Consider the following 20,795-nt stretch of genomic DNA (forward strand, 5'->3'; position numbering starts at 1 on the left):
TTAAAAATTGGAAAGATATCCAATGTGTGAGTTAAAGAAGCCCTTCACAACAGCCTAATAGTATCAAAATTATTCATTTATTTCAACATTTCAGAGTTTGTTTTGAACATATTAATAATCTCAGGCAAGAAAAACGGTGGTGTACAAAAAAACAATACATATAAACCAGACAGGTGGCTACAACAATATAAATCACAAAAGGAGGAACACCATAAACATGAATACTGTGTCCCTGTACAAAATTTTTAAGCCGCAGAGAAGCGTCGACGGCGTTTCGACCGATATATTATTTAGCGGTCATCTTCAGGACTCAAAATTGTTCTTGAGCAAGAGATCTTCAGCTTAAAAAGTTTGGAAGGATAAACCAGTTTATACTTTAAGGTCCTCCAGAATCATTAATCCGTAGCGCAAAAAAAGCGGGTAAATTCAAAGTAGAGTGTAGTCACTCAAAAGTGTTTCCCTTAGCCATTCCTCCCTCCCGCTTTCCTGCTGCTGCGGCCCCGCCCCCGCTCCCCTATTCGTCCGCTCCCCCCTCCCAGCTGCTCCTCCCTCCCACCCCCCCTTTTTATGGCAGCCGCTGCGTGGTCAGGAGAGCGACCCTTGACCCTATTCCAGGTAGGTCGCTGCCCACGCCACGCAGCTCCACCTGACTGTGCCCGTGTCCTGAGTCCAGCTGCCACTGCTGCTGACTGTATTAGAGGCCAGCCTCCACCCTCAAGCTACCACCTGCGCCTCATCCCTGGTGGCCAGTGGTAGGCCGTAGGCCTGCTTTTACTGGTATTGTACTGTATTTTGTGTAATTGTTTTTCTGGGATTCTTTTCATTCCTCTTTGATTATTTCTGTGCCTTTTGCCTTCTGTTTTCCTTTGCCGTTCCTCCCTCCTGTTTTCCCGCCGCTGCGGCCCCGCCTCCCCTTCTCATGGCGGCCGAAGGCGTGCCTAAGGCAAGTCCGTCTGCGATCGTCCGCGCCTAGACCGCGCCCAGTGCCAGAACACCTGGCCCCCGCGAACGCCATGAAAACTGTCTCCGCTACAATGCCAACACCGTCAACGCATTCAACACCAGAAGATCGCACACCTGCTTCCGGGCAATCCCGAAGCGCACCCAAGGACCCTTCACCTGCCGGAACTGCAGCTTCACCAGCATCCAACCCACAAACCCACCCAACGTAAAATAACTCAACCACCTCAGATGCATTCTTCTCAACACCCGCTCCATCTGCAAACACACTGTTGAATTCTGGGACCTTTTCGCCTCGACCTCCCCAGACATCGCCTTCCTGGCTGAGACCTGGCTGAACCCCTCCTCGGCACCCGACATCGCATTACCATCCCGGATGGCCCACACCAACGGAGTAGGAGGAGGAATCTCCATCATCCACAGGAACACTCTGAGTCTCGACCAACACTGACGACACCCTCAGCACCGCCGAACACCTGCCCTTACAGATCCACAACAATCCCAACACCACCCTCGGAGGAACCCTAGTCTACAGACCCCCCGGACCCGGACCACAGTTCTGCGACTCCATCGCCTCCACAGATTACATCCTCCTCGGGGAAATGAACTTCCACCTCTAACAACAACACCAACTCCACCACCCTGATCGACAACCATGATGCATTTTGGGAATTGAAGTCCCATGAATAAAACATGTGTGAAGATTAACACAAGAATAAAGAACATTTGAAATAAAGTACTTTTATTTATCATTTAAACATGGAAACCTTTTGGTAAGGACTGATCCTGTGCCTGGAGGATATCACCCACTTCCGTGGAGGATGCAGAAGGAGTATTAATAGTATCACCCTGTTCAGAGGGTGATTCTCTGGAGCACGGAACAAAAATGCAACCCAGTTAAAACACAGCAGTGCATGCGCTGACACATAGCAATCATGTACAATACCCCACAAGTGTGTCAAGGAGGTTTAAGGGCCGTTGCATAATGCAACAGGGTTTTTCCTTCCTCCTCTTCCCCTCCCCACTGTTCTGCCACTATGCCCAGTAGGATTCTAAGCTTTCGCCCAACCAGCAGCTCAAAAGGGGAATACCCGGTAGACCTCTGTTCATGTGCCCACAAAGCAAAAAGAACCAAGCATAACTTCTGGTCCCAATCTCTCCCAGTCTCTGAGATGACCTTGCGGAGCAGGTTTTTGATTGTTTTGTTGTAGCGCTCCACAAGGCCATCCGTTTGAGGATGGTATACAGAAGTCCTAATCCTATCTGTCCCCAGTATTGTACATACTTGTGTCATCAGACATGACATAAAGGGAGTCCCTTGGTCCGTTAGGATTTCGGACGGAAATTCTGCTCTAGAAATCAGTGAAATCATGGCTTGTGCTACAGCGGGAGTGGTCATACTCTATAGGGGAAAAGCCTTGGGGTAACGACTGGCATAATCTACTCTAACCAGGCTATAGCGGTGTCCCCTGGCCGAGGGAGTTAAGGGTCCTACCAGGTCCATACCAACCCGCTTAACCTCTTAAGTGCTGCGTCGGGGCGTTGGCCGACGGCAGCACTACCTCCCCAGTGCTGCGCACGACCATTGGACGTCCATTCAGCACTAGTTCCAATGGACAGCGCAGCACTGGGGAGGGATATTTGCGCCGCATCTAAGGTGCTAAAGGGAACGTTCATGATTGTTAACGGCTGTTGTCTGGCCTTTATTACAGTGTAACGACAATGCATACAGGCAGAGCAATGTTTTGCTACATCCCTATACACACCAGGCCAATAGAATTTCTCCAGGAGATACTTTGAGGTATTCTCTTTACCGTAGTGTCCTCCCCGTACTTTATGGGCCAAAAGTAACACATGCTCCCGAAATGTGGTTGGTACAATCAATTGTGTTTTAGATAGTGGATCCCCTTTTACAACCCTATACAATAGTCTCCTTTTTACCATAAAATAGGGTCCTACCTGTCCAGGTGCTTGTTCTTGGACCTGCTCACAGGTGTGTGTGAGCGATTTATCTTCCCTTCGGCATTCTGCATAATTTATTTAGGGGAGTGTTGACCCTGGGGATTGTCCCAGAATCATGGCAAGGCAGCATACTGCAACCCATTTATAAAAGCGGCCTGGTGGCAAATCCTGCTAACTATCGATTAATCTTGCTGACTGATGTCGATCCAAAGGTGTTCGCTTCTACTCTTCTGATTGGAAGATTGGGCTACACAGGAGAGCATTATTCCATTTAATCAGACTGGTTTCCGGAAGGGACAATCCACTACTACAAACTTGTTGTCTCTAACCCTACTTGCGGAGAGGGCTGTCTTAAATAAGCAAAATGTATATATTGCTTTTATTGATCTTAAGGCAGCCTTCAACTCTGTGCCACTAAACCCTTTATGAAAAAAACTGTCAGATCGAGACATTTCAAAGAAATTGTTGAAGGCTATTATTCTTCTGTATACCGAAATTTGGGTTCTAGTGGAGTTGGGTGATGGCAATTCCTTATCAAGGAAGATTAGAACATATAATGGCCTAAAGCAGGGTTGTGTCCTTGCCCCCTGTTTATTTAATTTATTCTTATCAGATCTTGCTCAGCATTTGAATGTTGTTAATGGGCATGTTCCTAGGATGGTGGGAGGGAGGGGGGATGCAGATTAGTTACCTCCAGTATGCCGATGATACTATCCTTGTGAGTCGTACTCTTATCGGCCTACAAAGACTTATTACTGCCTTTGACTATACACAACAGAATGGCCTTGAACTAACTGTAAAAAAAAAACAAAGTGATGAAAATTGGTGTGGTTAAACAGAAGTTTAATTCCTGGAAGGCCAGAGCAGGTACAATTGATATTGTTAAAACATATAGATACTTGGGGGTGATGTTTGACAATCGCGTGTCTTTTAAATGTCATTTTAAGGAACAAAGGGCCAAGGCTGTGACCTTGATCAATGCTTTTAAATGTTTAAAAACTGTCAATCATATGATTTTATCCTTCAAGTAATCAAAGACAAGTTACAACCAACTCTCATATATGGTTCTCCCATTACTAGAGGGAAAGATGTGAAGGTGCTTGACCTACTGATTATCAAAGTCTACATAGCAACTTTTGGGATTGCCAAATCAGTGTATCTAGTAGGAATAAGATTGGAGTTCGGTCTCCAGAGACAGAGCCTGATATCAGAGGGAGCTTTTTTAAAATGTATGGTTGCATTATCAACATCAGCCCCTGCATCTTTAGGGAATATTTGTTGGCAAGAAATAGACAAGTCTGTCTGTGCGGCTAAATGGATATCTTATATTTAACCTTCCCTATGAGATATAGGCCTGCAAAGTGCACTGCTAGATCTGAAAAGGCCTAATTATAAGTAAGGTTACCTGTTTTCCGTTTTTACTTATTTTTACAGATAAATACAAACAGAAAGCATTTATTTTCTTGTCTGTATTTATTTTTAAATGTTGATAAAAATGGAAATTGGATGGCTGTTTGAGTAATTTTAAATACTGTGTGTCATGACTGCCAGGCCAATGGCTGTGTGGATTGATAAGTAAGAGGGTTAGAAAAGAAAGGAATATTATTAAATAGACTTTAACAGCAGTAGACATGAACAAGGTTGATACTGAAATCTGCATATTTTCATCTAAGTGCATTGATGTATCTTTTGCGGGTGTTCACAGCATTGAAACCTGGCAGGCACTCAACCATGAGTGCATATGTTTTGGTTGAATAAATGTTGAAATGTACTAATTTCAGCTTAATTTTTACACAAAACCCAAATAAATATGGATAAATACAGACTGAAATGTCAAAAAAATAAATACCATAATACTGGGAGCCCTAATTAGAAGTTCATTTGAAAAAAGCTTATCAAAGCTGAATCATTTAAATTGGATAAAAATGCATTAGCAGAGAAAAAGTATGCATGGTATGTGATTAATTCATACCAATCCCTGCGTGTTCAGCCATTTCTGAATGTTTTCTTTTCAGTGAAGTTTAAAAATAAGTTTTTAAGGTTACTTATGGGAATTAACCCAACAAAGGAGGACACACAATCTTGGACCAACCTGTAGCCGGATTTTAACTGTAGATTTTGTGGATGACCAAAGGAAACTCTAGTACATATAGTATGTGTATACCCCAAGTTGATAAATCTTAGACGTTCAGCTTTGAGACCATACTTTTTGATGAGCAGAGTGAGATCTGCTCAACAGGCCTTAATCATGTCACTGTCTGGTGAATCTATTCCATTATTATGTCAATTGGTAAAAAAACTTTTGGCAGTTGAAAAATGTCTGACACAAGTATGAGCTGTCCCCTCCCCTTTTTGCCATCACTCTCGAACCACTTGCCCAGATAATATCCATAATCTTCTAATCCGAGATGTTAGGTCCTGATTAATTCAACTAACAATGTTTTTAGACCGAATTAGCCTCTCTGGCTGGTCTCCCTAAATCACTACCTGGTGAAAGAACTTGAAAAGTTTAGAACAGTGTCTGGATTCATTATAAATTGGTCTAAATCCAAAGGTTTAAATATTTCTATTACTAGCACTTTAAGTCTAGCTTCCTTATCATGGTCGGTGGCAAACCTGTGCAAACTGAAAGCTTCTTTACAATCGTAACTCTATGGGTAGAGGAACAAAGCTCTCTGCTGGCTGGGAAGGGTAGACTTTTTCTAAATTACTCTAGTTTCAGAAGTATTCTATTTCTTCTAAACTAGCCCCTTTATATGCCTAAAGATTATATAGAAGACCACATCCAACTTTAACATTTCCTGTAGTAAAATAAACAAGCATTTGCAATGCAATAGGTCTCGCCTTATTAAAGTTTGAGCTATTGTTGCATTTTTTTATCAATGCCAATAGCTCAAACTTTAATAATGCGAGACCTATTGCATTGCAAATGCTTGTTTTTTTTACTTGGAGTGCACTGAGGCCTGTGAACCAAACTTATAGTGCCAGTGGCCTGACCCCAAAACAGGCTTGTTACATTGGCTATACCCAATTGGCATAGGCTAATTTAACTATAACTCCCTATTATCCAGTATTGGGGTATCTTTCATAGATTCACATGCCTGAATCATTCCCCGTCGTCGAGGCGAGAGTCCCACGGGAAAAATATATACAATAGCAGTGCCTAAAAATTTCTTGTAGTAGGCTGGAAAAGACTAAAAGGCCTAACTAGGCCCAAAACGTAGCAGCCTATCTACCTCATTATGTAAAAAGACCTGAAATAGTAGCCTCAGCCAATCAGCTGTCCTCACCCTCTAGGACCTTCCCAGCCCAGGCAGTTCTCCTCAGATTTTCACCGCATTTCGTGTGTAAGAGCGTCTCCCTGAGTGCCTACTCAGTTTTGTCTCTTTTTTTTCTTCAAAATGTCTGAAAAGAAGGCTCTTTTCAAGGCTTGTGGAACCTGTAATAAGAAGAGGGACCATGTGGACGACCAGCACTCCGACTGCATCTATTGTCTACACCCCTCACATGTTGTGAAGGATTGTAGACTTTGCTGTACCTTCCCTACTAAAACTATCAGGGATAGAGAGGCAAGGGTTATTTTATGGTTAAAATCATCTTCCACAGATGAGGACAAGGCCTCTACCTCCAGCAAGAGAGCCAGATCCTGAGAGAGCTCTTCTCCTGAGAGGAAAAAAAAATCTAAACCCTCTCAGAGAGCCTCAGAACCCTCAAGGAGTACCTAGTCTCCATCAAGACCATCCACTGTGAGTACAGCCCAGACTAAGACTATTTCTCTGGTGTCTCCTCATACTACTACTTTGACTTCTACCTCTTCAACCTCTTCTGCAACGGTCACCACTTCAGCTATTACTTCTCCTTTGGTGTCTGCAAAAATTTCGTCGTCTATAAAGCCTTCGTCGACGAAAAGCCAATTGCCGTTGACATCATCGTCGACTATCCCGTCGATTTCCTCCAACTCCAGTTGCACCTTTTGTGCTGCCTGTGCCAGTTGAGATGCCAAGGCCTCCTTCGCCGCAAGCTCCTTTGTCGCCAAGGCAGGATGCAAACGCTACACCCCAATGTGACACTGATACCTCTTCTCCTGAAGAGGAAGAGGGAGAGTTGCCAGATGTTACACCTACCGATCCGTGGGATGATTGTCATTGCCATGCCTTCACCGCCTTCACCGCACCCGTCAGATTCTCCACCTAAGGATATTGGTGGATTTAATAACATTATGCAACCTGCGGCTACCAGGTTTGAATTGCCTGTCACAGTGGAGCAGTCTGACTGCTTTTTGCATGACTTTAAGGAGGGATATCGGAAGATTACCAGGGCTATCCCAATTATTGACTACATATGGAAGGAGGGCCTCAACATCATGAAAACACCCGCTTCCATTCCGGCAGTCCTTCCAAGAATTGAGAAGAAGTATCGTGCGCCACTTGATACTCCATCTTGTTTAATAGGACACACTCGGCCGGACTCTGTCATATCTCAAGCGGCACAACAGAGGTCCAAGAACCCTTCAGCTCCGATTTCAACGCCACCTGACAAGGAAGGCAGGAGACTAGATGCAATAGGGAAAAAGTTCTCTGCAAACGCAGCAGCCTCCATTAAGGCAGCTAATTCGTTAGCAATTATGGCCTGTTATGACAGACAAATGTGGTCAGATCTGTCAGAATTCCTCGATCTGATCCCGGAGGATCGCCAACAGGAGGCGCGCAAAATCCTGCTTGAGTGAGAAAGGGCGGCATTGGAGATCATTGATTGCGCTCTTGATATATCTAACACCAATTTTAGGCAATTGGTGGGAGCAGCAGTCCTCAGGCGTCAGGGTTAGCTCAAGGCTACCTCCTTCAGACCTGAGGTCCAAACGAAGATTTTGGACATGGCGTACTCGTTCTTTGGCAAACACATTGATGATGCTTTGCTGGCTATCAAAACGGATACGGACACTGCCAAATCACTAGGTACCCTACAATACAGGAGAGGAACATTTAGAGGAGCAAGGTGCCGTGGTTACTCCTCCAGGGGAAATTATTCCAACCAGCAAAATCGACAGTACCAGTCTCAGTACAAGCAACCGTACTATCAATCCTCCTACAGACAGCCTTTCTCTGGTAGTTTCTCTCGTCAGGGAGGGAAACGGCGCTCAAACAATCAAGGGCGTGATTCCACAAGCTGAATAGAAGGAAAGAACCCTGCCAATATTAATTAGTAGGTCCCAAAGGAGGGATCCTAATGATATGGGGGTGGTGACACAGTAAATCCTATCAGAGTCAACAATACATCACACAAATCTAATACACCGTTTTATGAAAAATAGAGTTGATTTATTAAAAAGAAACTGATTCATATTTAAATACATGTATGGAGTAAGAAACAAATAGGCAACAGTGAATTACAATAGGACTTCACAGAGAACAAAACATTTGTGTCCCACACACTACCTCAGTCATTCACTAAAGCATACACTCACTCACCAGCTCACTCACTATAATAATACAGTCACACACATAAAATGATGGAGGTACATAATAGCCTGCAGATGATACATTTTAGAACTGCTAGGACTAAATTAACAACATGGAGGCCAAACAAGATGGGCATGGTGAATTAATAACAGCTACATTAGAGGCCATCCATGTAGGTCACACCAACGCGCGTTTCGATGCGAAGCCTATTTGGGCTGCACCTTCATCAGGGCGAAGAGGACCAAGGGGTGGGGACATGCACACTCTTTTCTTATGGGTGAAGACTAAAGCTCTTATGGACTTCGGCAATGTCAAGAGAGATTCTTTGCATCGAGGAACTATGTCTCACCTTGAATTATTTTGTTTTTGACAACACCTATTACCAACAAATAAAAGGGACATCCATGGGGGCTATTTTTGCCCCCAACCTGGCAATTTTGTTCATGAATGCCCTCGAAACTGGCATCATTTTAACAGAAAGCAATCCTTTCCATGCAGGAATTGCTTTATGGCGTCGTTACATAGACGACATTTTCCTGATTTGGAACCTGGACATCCCCGCACTGCATTCCTTCAATCACTGGCTAAATAACAACTGCGCTGACCTGAACTTCACTCTGGCCTATGACAAAAACCAAATAGCTTTCCTAGATCTGACCATTTTCAATCATGATAATGAATTATTAACACGACTTTACAGGAAGCCCACGGAGCGCAACACTCTTCTGAGCTACGATAGTAACCATCCTAGGGCACTGAAAGACTCCTTACCATATTCCCATTTCCTGAGAATCAGGAGGAATTGCTCAGTCAAAGCAGATTACTTCAGGGAAGCAAGCGTGTTCTCAGACAAATTGAAAGCACGCGGCTACCCAAGAAGATTAATCAAAACGGCATCCAAACGGGCCTGGTATTGCCCCCGTGAAGCCCTTCAGACACCCAAATTAAGGGATAAAACTGAGAGAATAGCGTGCGTAACCACCTTCTCCCCCGTTTCCAACAAAATCCGGAAGTCCATTCTCAAACATTGGCCCACACTAAATGCAGGCCCAATACATTTAGAAAGGCCACTATTTGCCTTTAAGAAAAGCAAGAATCTAAGGGACCATCTAGTAAGAACTGCATTACCTGCCCCTACTTCCTTGATTACAATTGAATCCAACTGGGGCCTTCCTCCTATCCTGGGGCACGTTAAGTGTGGATGTTGTACAGTGTGTGAACTCACGATTGAGGCACGTAATTTCAGCCATAACGGTTTGACAGTGACAATGATAAGCTTCACTAATTGTAATAGCCACAATGTCATCTATGCTATCCTTTGTCCCTGTCCAAAAATGTACGTTGGCCAGACCACTCAAAGTAAAGACCCGCATATGTCAGCACCGAAGCCGCATCAGATGTGGGACCCCCAACGCACCTCTCGTTGAACATTTTGCGGAACTGAAACACACCGCGGATGATATCAAATGGACGGTTCTAAAGACAGTGAAACTCCCACAAAGAGGAGGTAACTTGGCTCAACTACTCAACCGAGAGGAACTAAAGACAATCATTCAATTCAACACTATCCACACAGGACTGAACAGAAGTGAGGACTGGACAACCCTGCTGTAAGCACCTACACTGAAAAAACCCTTCTACGACAGGCTGTCAAAAGATGGTTCAAATCACAAACTTTGGTCTAAACAATTTATAGTGTTTTAAAGGTCCGTTTATTCCTTGCAAGTACACCTTTGGAAATCTTTTTGTAATTCTGTGATGAAAGGTTACGAATTTTTACAGTAATTTTGGATTAATGTCACCTAAATCTATGCACTTGATCACAATTTGAGCACCTCTAACGGCACTTCTAAATTGGTGCACTATAGTAATGACCCAGCTCTGAGACCTACCCTCCCCTGTGGATCACATGAGGGTCTTCCACCCAACCATGATTCTTATACATTCCCATTAATCAGAACGGTATTCATAATCACGATTCCTAACAACCAGAGCAACTTTTGCCCATCCCAAAATGGCTGCCCCCCAAAAAAGTGAAGCCAGCATGGACCGCATCAGTCACTTGCCATGTGACACTGGATTAATCAGAACGGTATTCATAATTACGATTCCTAACAACCAGAGCAACTTTTGCCCATCCCAAAATGGCTGCCCCCCAAAAAAGTGAAGCCAGCATGGACCGCATCAGTCACTTGCCATTTGACACTGGTTTAACCAATAACAAGCCTTGTGGTTAACAACAAGGAAGCGATCCAGCCATACACAGCGTGCGCGACCGGTGTTTGCAGATCATCTTCCAAACTCCTGGTAAGCCCGCTGTACCGCTGCCCTTAGATCGAGTCCTACTCCAACTCGACAACTAACCCCCCCATTCTTTTGTTAATTATGTCCCGCAGCGGACCAGTCATCACTCTGGCTGCCCCCTCAACATGGCGCCATTGATCACGCCGGATCACGGATTCCCGTTTGACAAGAAACCACTCGGGTAAAGTAATGCTCCCCGCTAGCTGACCCATCAATTTTTTATTCCAGACTAACCCCATGCCTCTTACCCCCACAGAGATTGTGCACATCGCAGCTCGCTACTTACGCGGCGCAAGTACTACGTCCGCAAAGTGAAACCATAACCTCACGGTAAAGCGTCTTTGGCCTTTGCCTTATTGTACTCCCGCTCATTACCCCTTAAACCCATTTTTTTAATCCTGTTCTCCATGTTACCCCAACAGCGGTCTCAGCAGGCATCCTGGAACCTAGGAGCCCATAACCGCAAAAAACCTTCCGTTGCGTTGCTTTTCTTTTGAGGACGCAGTCCTACCACACATTGGCATGGTAATGCTTCACTATGAGCTCACAGACTTAACAATCACCCTTGATGGCCCATGACTTAAAATGTCTATCTTTTTCCGACAGCAACGCAATCCATGCGTGCAGCAAATCTTGGCCTAGGCTTATTGCACGTAAAGCTACAATTCCGGTGTACCAGATACTACTTCTAATCCTTACGGTAATGCGACACCTCAATTTATGTATCACACCAAAAGCCTCTCCATATCTTTGATTGTTTCAGTCAGCTCTACATCCTTTCTGTACTAACAGTGGCGTCCGGACTGGATAACAAACCCCGGCACCTCTACAGAGCTCTCAAGCATCATTGCCCCAAAAGAGAAGGAAACCTGAGCAATGGTAAAATGATACATCTCTTCACCTTTTTCACCCTCCAACTGGCCATGGTGAATACTAAAATAAATTCCTTATTCCCAACAGGGCAATGCACGTGGTCTTATTAATCTGGCCACACCATCCGAAGAAAATCCTTATCCCAGACACCAACTTGGTAGGTCTTCTACCACTGACCATTAACTATTAATGATGACAGATGCACCTATAGTACGGCTACGACCTCACTATGCCCCTTCACAAAACCTTCACCTTCACTCCGCAGCACATCCCTATCGCGGCATCATGCCTCACTACCCTTGCGTAGAATATAGGATCTTGGATCACTTCCACACACCGTTTTTACCCTATAGTTTGCCACCACCGAAAGCTGCACATTGACTGGTCACCATAAGGTCTCTCTAGAACAGCATGAATCTCAGAGTGATTGCACTGAATGCCCACGCCTTAAGGCCAACCCTTACACTGCGATTCCGAATACCGTAAAGGATAAGCTAGTGCGGACTATGACTTAACCTTATACAAAAATTGATTTTATGTATGTCTCTGTTTTTCCCCCCCCTTGCTTTTTTCCAAAACAGGTGTTAAAAAAAAGCTTTATTCGGGCAAAATTATTGTCATGTCCTGAAGATGATCCCTTTATAACCGAGCTTGGGATCGAAACGTCGACTGCTTTTAGAGTAATTCATACATGTGACTCCACCACATTATTGTTTGTATGAGTAACTCCAGGATACACTGTCAATGTAAATCCATATCAGTGACCTGCAAGCTCACCCTGTTTGCCTGCTATTTTCTTTCACTTACTCACACTTCCTCCTTATGTAAGGCACAGGACTGTGCCCTACTATAACCCCACTCTTTTGTGTTACGTGTTGTATTTTTAGAACAAACAATCTATTAAACAAATAAATATTCCTTGCCCGGCTGGACAAGGTTTTTTGAACTATATAGGAGCCCATTGTGGTCTATATTTGATATCTTTGTTCTCTCTTATTCCTGTATGCTCAGGACCACTTGTCACTTTGATAAATACTTGATACCCAAGGTCCCGAGCCATTTATTGGGTTCCCCTGTCCCTCTTCAATGTTAATTTAGTCCTAGCAGTTCTAAAATTTATCATCTGCAGACTATAATGTACCTCCATCATTGTATGTGTGTGACTGTAATATTATAGTGAGTGAGCTTGTGAGTGAGTGTATGCTTTAGTGAATGACTGCGTCAGTGTGTGGGACACGAATAAATGTGTTGTTCTCTGTGAAGTCCTATTGTAATTCACTATTGCCTATTTGTTTCTTACTCCATACATGTATTTAAATATGAATCAGTTTCTTATTAATAAATCAACTCTATTTTTCATAAAAAGGTGTATTCGATTTGTGTGATATACTGTTGACTCTGATACGAATTACTGTGTCACCACCCCCATATCATTAGGATCCCTCCTTTGGGACCTACTAATTAATATTGGCAGGGTTCTTTCGTTCTATTCAGCTGTTTTCTCCCCCTCTTCCTGCCCATATTTGAATCCTTTCTCTGGGGAACCCCCTTGTATTTTGTTGGTGATTCCAACAAGCGCCAATGAGCTTTGCCTGACATCAGTCATTCATCCTCCCTTGCCCGTGGGCGCCAAGATTTCTGCCTTACCAACAGTGGCGGAGCATAACTTTGGATCAGTGGGTCCTGGATCTTGTCAGGAATGTACACACTTTGGGGTTTTTGCAAAAACCACCAACAGTACGGCCCAGGGGTCCCCTCCCCTAGTCTTCACTTATTGTTCAAAGAGGCCTTCAAGATGCTACACAAGAATGCGATAGAACGAGTTCCCTCCACTCAGAAAGGGAAAGGATTTTATTCTCGCTTCTTCCTCGTAGAGAAAAATTCAGGAGAGTGGCGGCCAATTTTGGATACCAGAGTTCACCCTGACAACAGATGCTTCCATGGAAGGTTGGGGAGGTCACCTCCAGGACCTTCAGATTCAAGGGCGGTGGTCTCATCAGTATCAGCAGAGCTGAGAGCCATCTTTCGGTCCCTGCAAGCCTTTCTTCCACGGATTGCGATTTCGTCAGTCCTGGTGCGCACAGACAATACCACCAGCATGTATTATATAAACAAACAAGGGGGATCAAAATCTCTCTCCCTCTCGCTGGAAGCTCAAGAGCTGTGGGAGTGGGTCATACACCACGGCATATCCCTCCGAGCAGAACATGTGCAAGGTGTCCAGAACTCTCTAGCTGACAACCTCAGCAGGACTTTCACAGGCTGTCACGAATGGCAACTCGAGCAACATCAAGTGGAGGGAATCTTTCAAACATGGGGAACACCAACTCTGGATCTGTTTGCCACGCAGAAGAACCGCAAACGCCTGTTTTACGCCCGCAGGTTTCCTCAACAGGGATCAAGGGGAAATGCCCTTTTAATTAGATGGTCCGGAATATTTGCATACGCTTATCCTCCGATCCCGCTCATTCAGAAGATACTGCAAAAGATGAAGAGGGAACATTGCACTCTCATCCTCATTGCTCCCCGTTGGCCAATGCAGTATTGGTTTCAAGGACTCCTTCAGCTCTCTCAGCAGCCTCCACTTCGTCTTAAGCCGACAGTGTCGATGTTAACGAGAGAGGGAGGCCAGATCCGACACCCGGACCCTCAATCGCTGCACTTGCACGCCTGGCTCCTGACTTCCTAGAGTTCAAGGATCTTAACATCTCCTCCGATTTCAAGGCGATTTTATCACAAGCCTGTGGGCAAAGTACCATCAAGACATATCGTTTTAAGTGGAAGCGATTCTGTTCCTGGTGTGGAGAAAATAATGTTCATCCACTCCAAGCACCACCTGAGGACATCCTTCCTTATTTACTGTCTTTAGCTAAAGCAGGTCTGGTTTTCTCGTCCATTAAGGTACATCTGGCGGTAATATCCAGATTCAGGAAGAGTTCCAATAAACCATCATTATGTTCATCATCATTGATCAAACAAAGGGTTATTCCGAGATTTTCCTCCAATTCGACCCCCCCTCCAGAGTGGGACCTCAATATTGTTCTATCCCAACTGTTAAAGAGGCCTTTTGAACCTATTCACAGGGCGGAGCTGAAGTTTTTAACTTGGAAAGTGGCTATTTTACTAGCTCTTACTTCAGCACGCAGAGTCCGTGAGATACAAGCCTTCACGATTACACATCCTTTCTTACAATTCTCTAGAGACTTTGTGACGCTTAGAACTAATCCAAAGTTCATCCCAAAGGTGCCGACCCAATTCCACATCAATCAACCTGTCCAGCTCAAACCTTTTTCCCGGATCCTAAAACTCTGGCAGAAAAGGTATTACATTCCTTAGATGTGAAACGGTGCCTTAAGTTTTATCTCCAAAAAACAAAGGACATACGCAAATCTAGTCAGCTTTTTGTTGCTTATGGTCAAGCCACCTTGGGTCAAGCTGTAACAAAGGCGACTATATGGTTGGCATCTACAATTCTCTTCTGTCACGAAAAAGCTAACAAACCTTTAACAAGAAAGGTTAAAGCACATTCCACCAGAACAATGTCGGCGTCGACGGCCCTTTTCGCTGGAGTGACGCTGGAGAACATTTGCCGAGCTGCTACGTGGAAAAGTGTGCACACTTTTATGAAGCACTACTGTCTGCAGTCTGCAACTCATGATGACACAGCGGTTGGGGAAGCGGTGCTGCGGCATCTTCTTCACTAAGGTTAGACTTTTTATAGTCTTTTTCTTCATACTTTGACTGTTTTAAGCATACGTATTTCATTATAATGTTCTAATCTTTTCAAATGCTGTCCTAGTCTATAATGTACTATATGAAGGTTTTTAATGCATATGTTATGTTAACATGTTTGTGCTCTATAACCTTCCAGGTTGTGTGGGGATGGATACGTTTTATTTTGTCTCCCACCTTCCTCTAACGACAGACATGATGTCACTGCTTGCTACCCTGATTCAGGCATGTGAATCTATGAAAGATACCCCAATACTGGATAAGAAAACAAGTTACTTACCTGTAACTACAGTTATCCAGTATTGGCATCTTTCATAGATTCACATGCAACCACCCTCCTCCCCGGCAGGGCAATTCTTTTTTTTTATTGATACTTTCTTCTCACTTGTGCTGGGAAAATCTGAGGAGAACTGCCTGGGCTGTGAAGGTTCTAGAGGGTGAGGACAGCTGATTGGCTGAGGCTACTATTTCAGGTCTTTTTACATAATGAGGTAGATAGGCTGCTAAGTTTAGGGCCAAGTTAGGCCTTTTAGTATTTTTCAGCCTACTGCAAGAAATTTCTAGGCACTTCTATTGTATATATTTTTACAGTGGGACTCCCGCCTCGACGACGGGGAATGATTCAGGCATGGGAATCTATGAAAGATACCAATACTGGATAACTGTAGTTACAGGTAAGTAACTTGTTTTCATATACGGTACTCAGGGTATTCAAGATAGTCACCCGAGGGATTGCAGCACTAGTTGTGCCCCCCTGGGTGTGACACAGGTAAAATTGGCTACCAACTGCATCCTACCCTCATTGTATTTTCTTAGCATAAATAGGACACCTCTAGCACCCAGAACTCTAGTTTCTTTTAGGCCTGCTGCACCATGCCACCGGCAAACGAAGCTGCACCGGATGAACCTGGTGGCTCGCAAACTCAGGTAACTTAGCCTGCTGTGTCCTACTCAAGGAGAAGTCGCCTCCAGAGCATAGTTAAAGCAAATAGGTCTAAGGGTCAGTTGACTGACCTCCCGCTCACATCTCATAGCTACAACACCAAAAAGCCTGCTGGAGCCAGTTGGTAGCCCAAAATCTTCAGACAGCTGCCCACTGCCGTCATGCAGCACAAGAGACCAGGACCTGAAGCTCAAAGTTGCACCTGAGTTCACTGAACCCAGCAGACTCGTAGGGTTTCAGAAGCAGTTATCACCCAGCAAAGGGTTTGTAGCGACTGAGATACCAGGAGACTGGTAGCCCAATGTCGACTGAACTTCTGCCAGCACCCAGAGCCCTTCAAGGGACGTTGATCCTGGCTGGGACCAGGACTGCGTTACCTCCTTGGTGGATCGAGAAGTTGCAACAGGAAGACTCCTGTTGACCCCCCTCTCATCTTCAGCATCCTTGAGCATCTTCATTATCCTTGAGCATCTTCAGCATCCTTGAGCATCTTCAGCATCCTTGAGCATCTTCAGCATCCTTGAGCATCTTCAGCATCCTTGAGCATCTTCAGCATCCTTGAGCATCTTCAGCATCCTTGAGCATCTTCAGCATCCTTGAGCATCTTCAGCATCCTTGAGCATCTTCAGCATCCTTGAGCATCTTTAGCATCCTTGAGCATCTTTAGCATCCTTGAGCATCTTTAGCATCCTTGAGCATCTTTAGCATCCTTGAGCATCTTTAGCATCCTTGAGCATCTTTAGCATCCTTGAGCATCTTTAGCATCCTTGAGCATCTTTAGCATCCTTGAGCATCTTAAGCATCCTTGAGCATCTTCAGCTTTAACATCCATGAGCCTCTACGGCATCCTTGAGCCTCTTCGGCATCCTTGAGCCTCTATTTAACTGCAATACAACTAGCCCAACTGTTTGGTGAAAACGTTTCTAAGTGTCAAATTCGTTTAATTTGCCAATGCTTGTTCGCAGTTAGGTGACATGCTTTGATTTGCTGTACCTTGTAAAGTCTATATCTCCAGAACCCTCTGGTGCATCTTTTTTGTTGTGGTGCCTAAAATGCATTAAAATACAGTCTATTTTTATAAATTGGCGTTTGATTTCTTGAGTGTCTTGTTGATTTTGTTTCTTCAACTGTTTTGGTGATTTTGTGTAAGCATTGCTGGTCAGAGCCACAGCTACCCAGAGTTGAGCTGAAATGGACCTGTATATATATTTATAATGCATGTCCATCTTTGCTCCCACTATCTGAAGTTCATGCCCATTCCCAACTTTGTGCAGTATACTGCTGAAAGCATTATTGATTTTTTTTGGTGCTATTTATTTTTTGAGAACCCTCCTTTAACAAACCTTTAAGTAACACCTAGCGTTGGAGCTGTCAAAATAATATAGGGAATTTTTGCTGTTGTTCCCTTTTGTTACTTACTGCTCAATTATGCCATTTCTTCTACTGTCACCAGCAATGATGTTAGCCATTCTTGAAACGTTGCTGAGGGTGCTATAAGTGTAATCCCTCCTTTAACAATCTTACTTTCTTTTCAGTTAAAAAATGCCAATGCAGTCCTAGAATATGAACGAATAGGTGAAGCAGATTTTGAAAAACGCGACTTTCGGAAGGTAATGTTAAGTTTGTTTATATTTTTCAATATTTGTGATTTGTTAGATCTATCAAAGTAGTTAGTCTCAGATAAAACAGAACTTAGTGCTCTTTGTAAATTATGTATAATTAAAAAAAAAATGAGCGCTCCTAATTACAATTTTTAAAGTAAATAAAGTGCATGAACAGCTTACATTGTTTCTTATTGACACAAACATAATTTTATGGTCTTTCCTGAGTGTAATCTGTTTTTGTTCCTTATTTTTTGGGGCAAAGGTTGTATTCTGCATGGACCGTGCTTTAGAATATGCCCCTGCTTGCCACCGATTCAAAATCCTCAAAGCAGAATGTTTAGCACTTTTAGGACGGTATCCAGATGCACAGTCCGTAGCCAGGTACGTAATGCTGAAACTACAAAGTCAAAATGTCTTCAATCCAAATAGGGCTGCCTCATTAAGCCTAGCATTTCATAGTGGATTGAGGATTTCTGACCGGGATGACTTTGTCCCTAAGGCAGGTAAACAAGCAAAATTGAAAAACTTTTGAACACCCTTAAGTTATGCTGTTTCTAGATTGTGTTTTTTGGCAGGGTCGAAAAGGCTAATCCGCTGCAGTGTATCAAAGAAGCCAGTTCTTGTTGGACATGAGTATGCAAAGTAGATATTACTTATTCAGTTTTCTCAAAGGTCATAAAATACTCAAGGTAAAAGACCACCAGGCGAATAGCATACATTTATTCTTGCTTGGTGAATTTTAAGGGGAACGTATTAGCAAGTATGCTCGGTTTCTTGTTCTCTTCTTGCTTCCACACCTGTTTGACTTAAGACTACTAATTTCTTTTAGACCATGTTATTTTATTGTTTTTTGAGCACCTGTTAACCCACAGTAGTATCTCCAGCAAACCTTTCCCACTGTATTGGTTAGCCAAAGCCAAATGTGTTTGCTTGGCATGTTTGTCTGTGAGCATGAGCTAATAACAGCAATTTTTCCATGCAAAAAGGCAAGCTAGGCTTGATTATGATTGCCTTTATTGATTTCTTTTTGTTTCAGTGACATTTTGCGTATGGATGCCACAAATGCAGACGCTTTGTACGTCCGAGGTCTTTGCCTTTATTATGAAGACTGCATTGAAAAGGCTGTTCAGTTCTTTGTCCAGGCTTTGAGAATGGCACCAGATCACGAGAAGGCGCGGCTCGCATGCAGAGTATGTATCTAAAAAGAAGTCCTTTGTCCTATCAAAGTTCAGTGTCCTTGAAGCACTGGGACTTTAAATAACAGTATATGGCATATATATTCTTACCACTGGAAGGTGAGCATGCATTCAGAAAATGCTACCACAATTCTATTGCATCTAACATCCTCTACAGTCTGTATATTAATTAAAAAATTGCAAAATAGGACATATATAGGTGATTTTGATTGAATGTTTTCACAGTTTTTCAATTATACATAAATTCTGCTTACCCTGTGCATCCTTGAACTGCATGTTTGGTATCTTGGTTGCATTTAAACTAATTATGTTCATTATTGTTCATTAATTTTACAAATCATTTTAAATACAACTGAACTGACTCTACTGACACTGAACTATTAATTGTCTTTTTAAATCATCTCTTGTAGAATGCTAAGGCACTTAAAGCAAAGAAGGAAGAGGGAAACACAGCATTTAAAGAAGGAAATTATGAACAAGCCTACCAGTTGTATACAGAGGCCCTCGAGATTGACCCAAATAACATTAAGACAAATGCCAAACTGTATTGTAATAGAGGGACAGTTAATTCAAAGGTAACTTGTGTATGGCTGTCATTCTTTGTCATTCTTTGATTCACTTTTTGCACTGTAAAATCATCATTTGTAATCCTAAACGCTAAATAATTCCCTGCTGTGTTTAGGGTCTCCAGAACAGTTCATATTGTTTTATGTGTTCTATATGTCCACATATCAGCAAAGAGGATGAAGAGTCTAACGTATCCAGATATTGTGAAGCCCCTCCACAAAAAAGCATAACACAAGCAAGATCTTTCACATTTTAGACTGTTTGTTGCACAAAACCCTGTCTTAAAATACATTTCAGCACCTGATGCCTATATTTCAAAGTAATGAGAAAAAGTGCAGACTGATTAGATTACTCTTCATGCACTGAGAATGTGTCTGAATAGACTGTTGACGAGGCTCATAACTATCAATTCTGCGTTCTGATAACTTTCTTGATATGTATGACTGGATTTAATGAAAGCTAGGTTCTGGACAGTGGCGGCTAGTAAAGTTTGAAAATGGTGCGGCGTGAAATGAAGCCATCAATTTTCCATTAGTGAGCAAACATGAGTAGGCATAAGCTAAAGATGTTTGAAGGCTGTAGCATTTGCTGAAAGAGAGGCTAGGCTGTGAAGGGAGGCTTGGTATTTTGTTGGCTGGACAGGATAAGTCTGGTACCAAAGGTGCAGACTAAAATCAACAGTTTTATTAAACAAAAGAGAAATAGTCAAAGAAGCTTGGTGCTGGGTACTTTTATGATACTTTTATGGGACTACAAGCACATTACTCTTTTATGATCAACAGGACAAAAACGTATGTCATTGCTAGCCCTTTAAAATTATTCACAAAAGAACATTATGTTTGAGGCATATGAGCTGTAGATCACATGCTTTGCATAGCCTGCCATCTAGTGTTGGGTCCAGATGTTTGCACTTTGTTTTTCTTCGAAGAAGTCTCTTCCAGCCACGAGGTAGGTGACTCCTCGTTTCTGTGATAGTGCGCATGGGCATCGACTCCATTGTAAGATTCTTTTTTTCCGCCATCGGGTTCGGGTGTGAATTGCTGCACTCCGGTTCGGCACCGTTTCTCTGGTTCCCTTCGACGCACAATCCCCTACCCTTGACGGTATTGTTTCTCGATGGTGTTTTCCCATTCTCCTCATATCGTTTCGACTTGAAGGTATTCGATCGGAAAACTCGCGTCAGGCTGTTGGGCCT

The 20,795-nt window shown here is 43.3% G+C and overlaps 1 protein-coding gene across 1 annotated transcript in view; it reads left to right on the forward strand.

Moving 5' to 3' along the window:
• The window catches only part of DNAJC7 (DnaJ heat shock protein family (Hsp40) member C7), a 649,293-nt gene that overhangs the window by 314,358 nt on the left and 314,140 nt on the right, over positions 1-20,795 (forward strand). The window contains exons 5-8 of the mRNA XM_086924152.1: positions 17,769-17,843; positions 18,100-18,218; positions 18,874-19,027; positions 19,444-19,608. Coding sequence (XP_086780278.1) covers positions 17,769-17,843; positions 18,100-18,218; positions 18,874-19,027; positions 19,444-19,608 — 513 coding nt within the window. The remainder of the gene's footprint in view (positions 1-17,768; positions 17,844-18,099; positions 18,219-18,873; positions 19,028-19,443; positions 19,609-20,795) is intronic.

This window comes from Lissotriton vulgaris, chromosome 5, assembly GCF_964263255.1.
Source record: "Lissotriton vulgaris chromosome 5, aLisVul1.2, whole genome shotgun sequence".
Lineage (NCBI taxonomy): Eukaryota > Metazoa > Chordata > Amphibia > Caudata > Salamandridae > Lissotriton > Lissotriton vulgaris.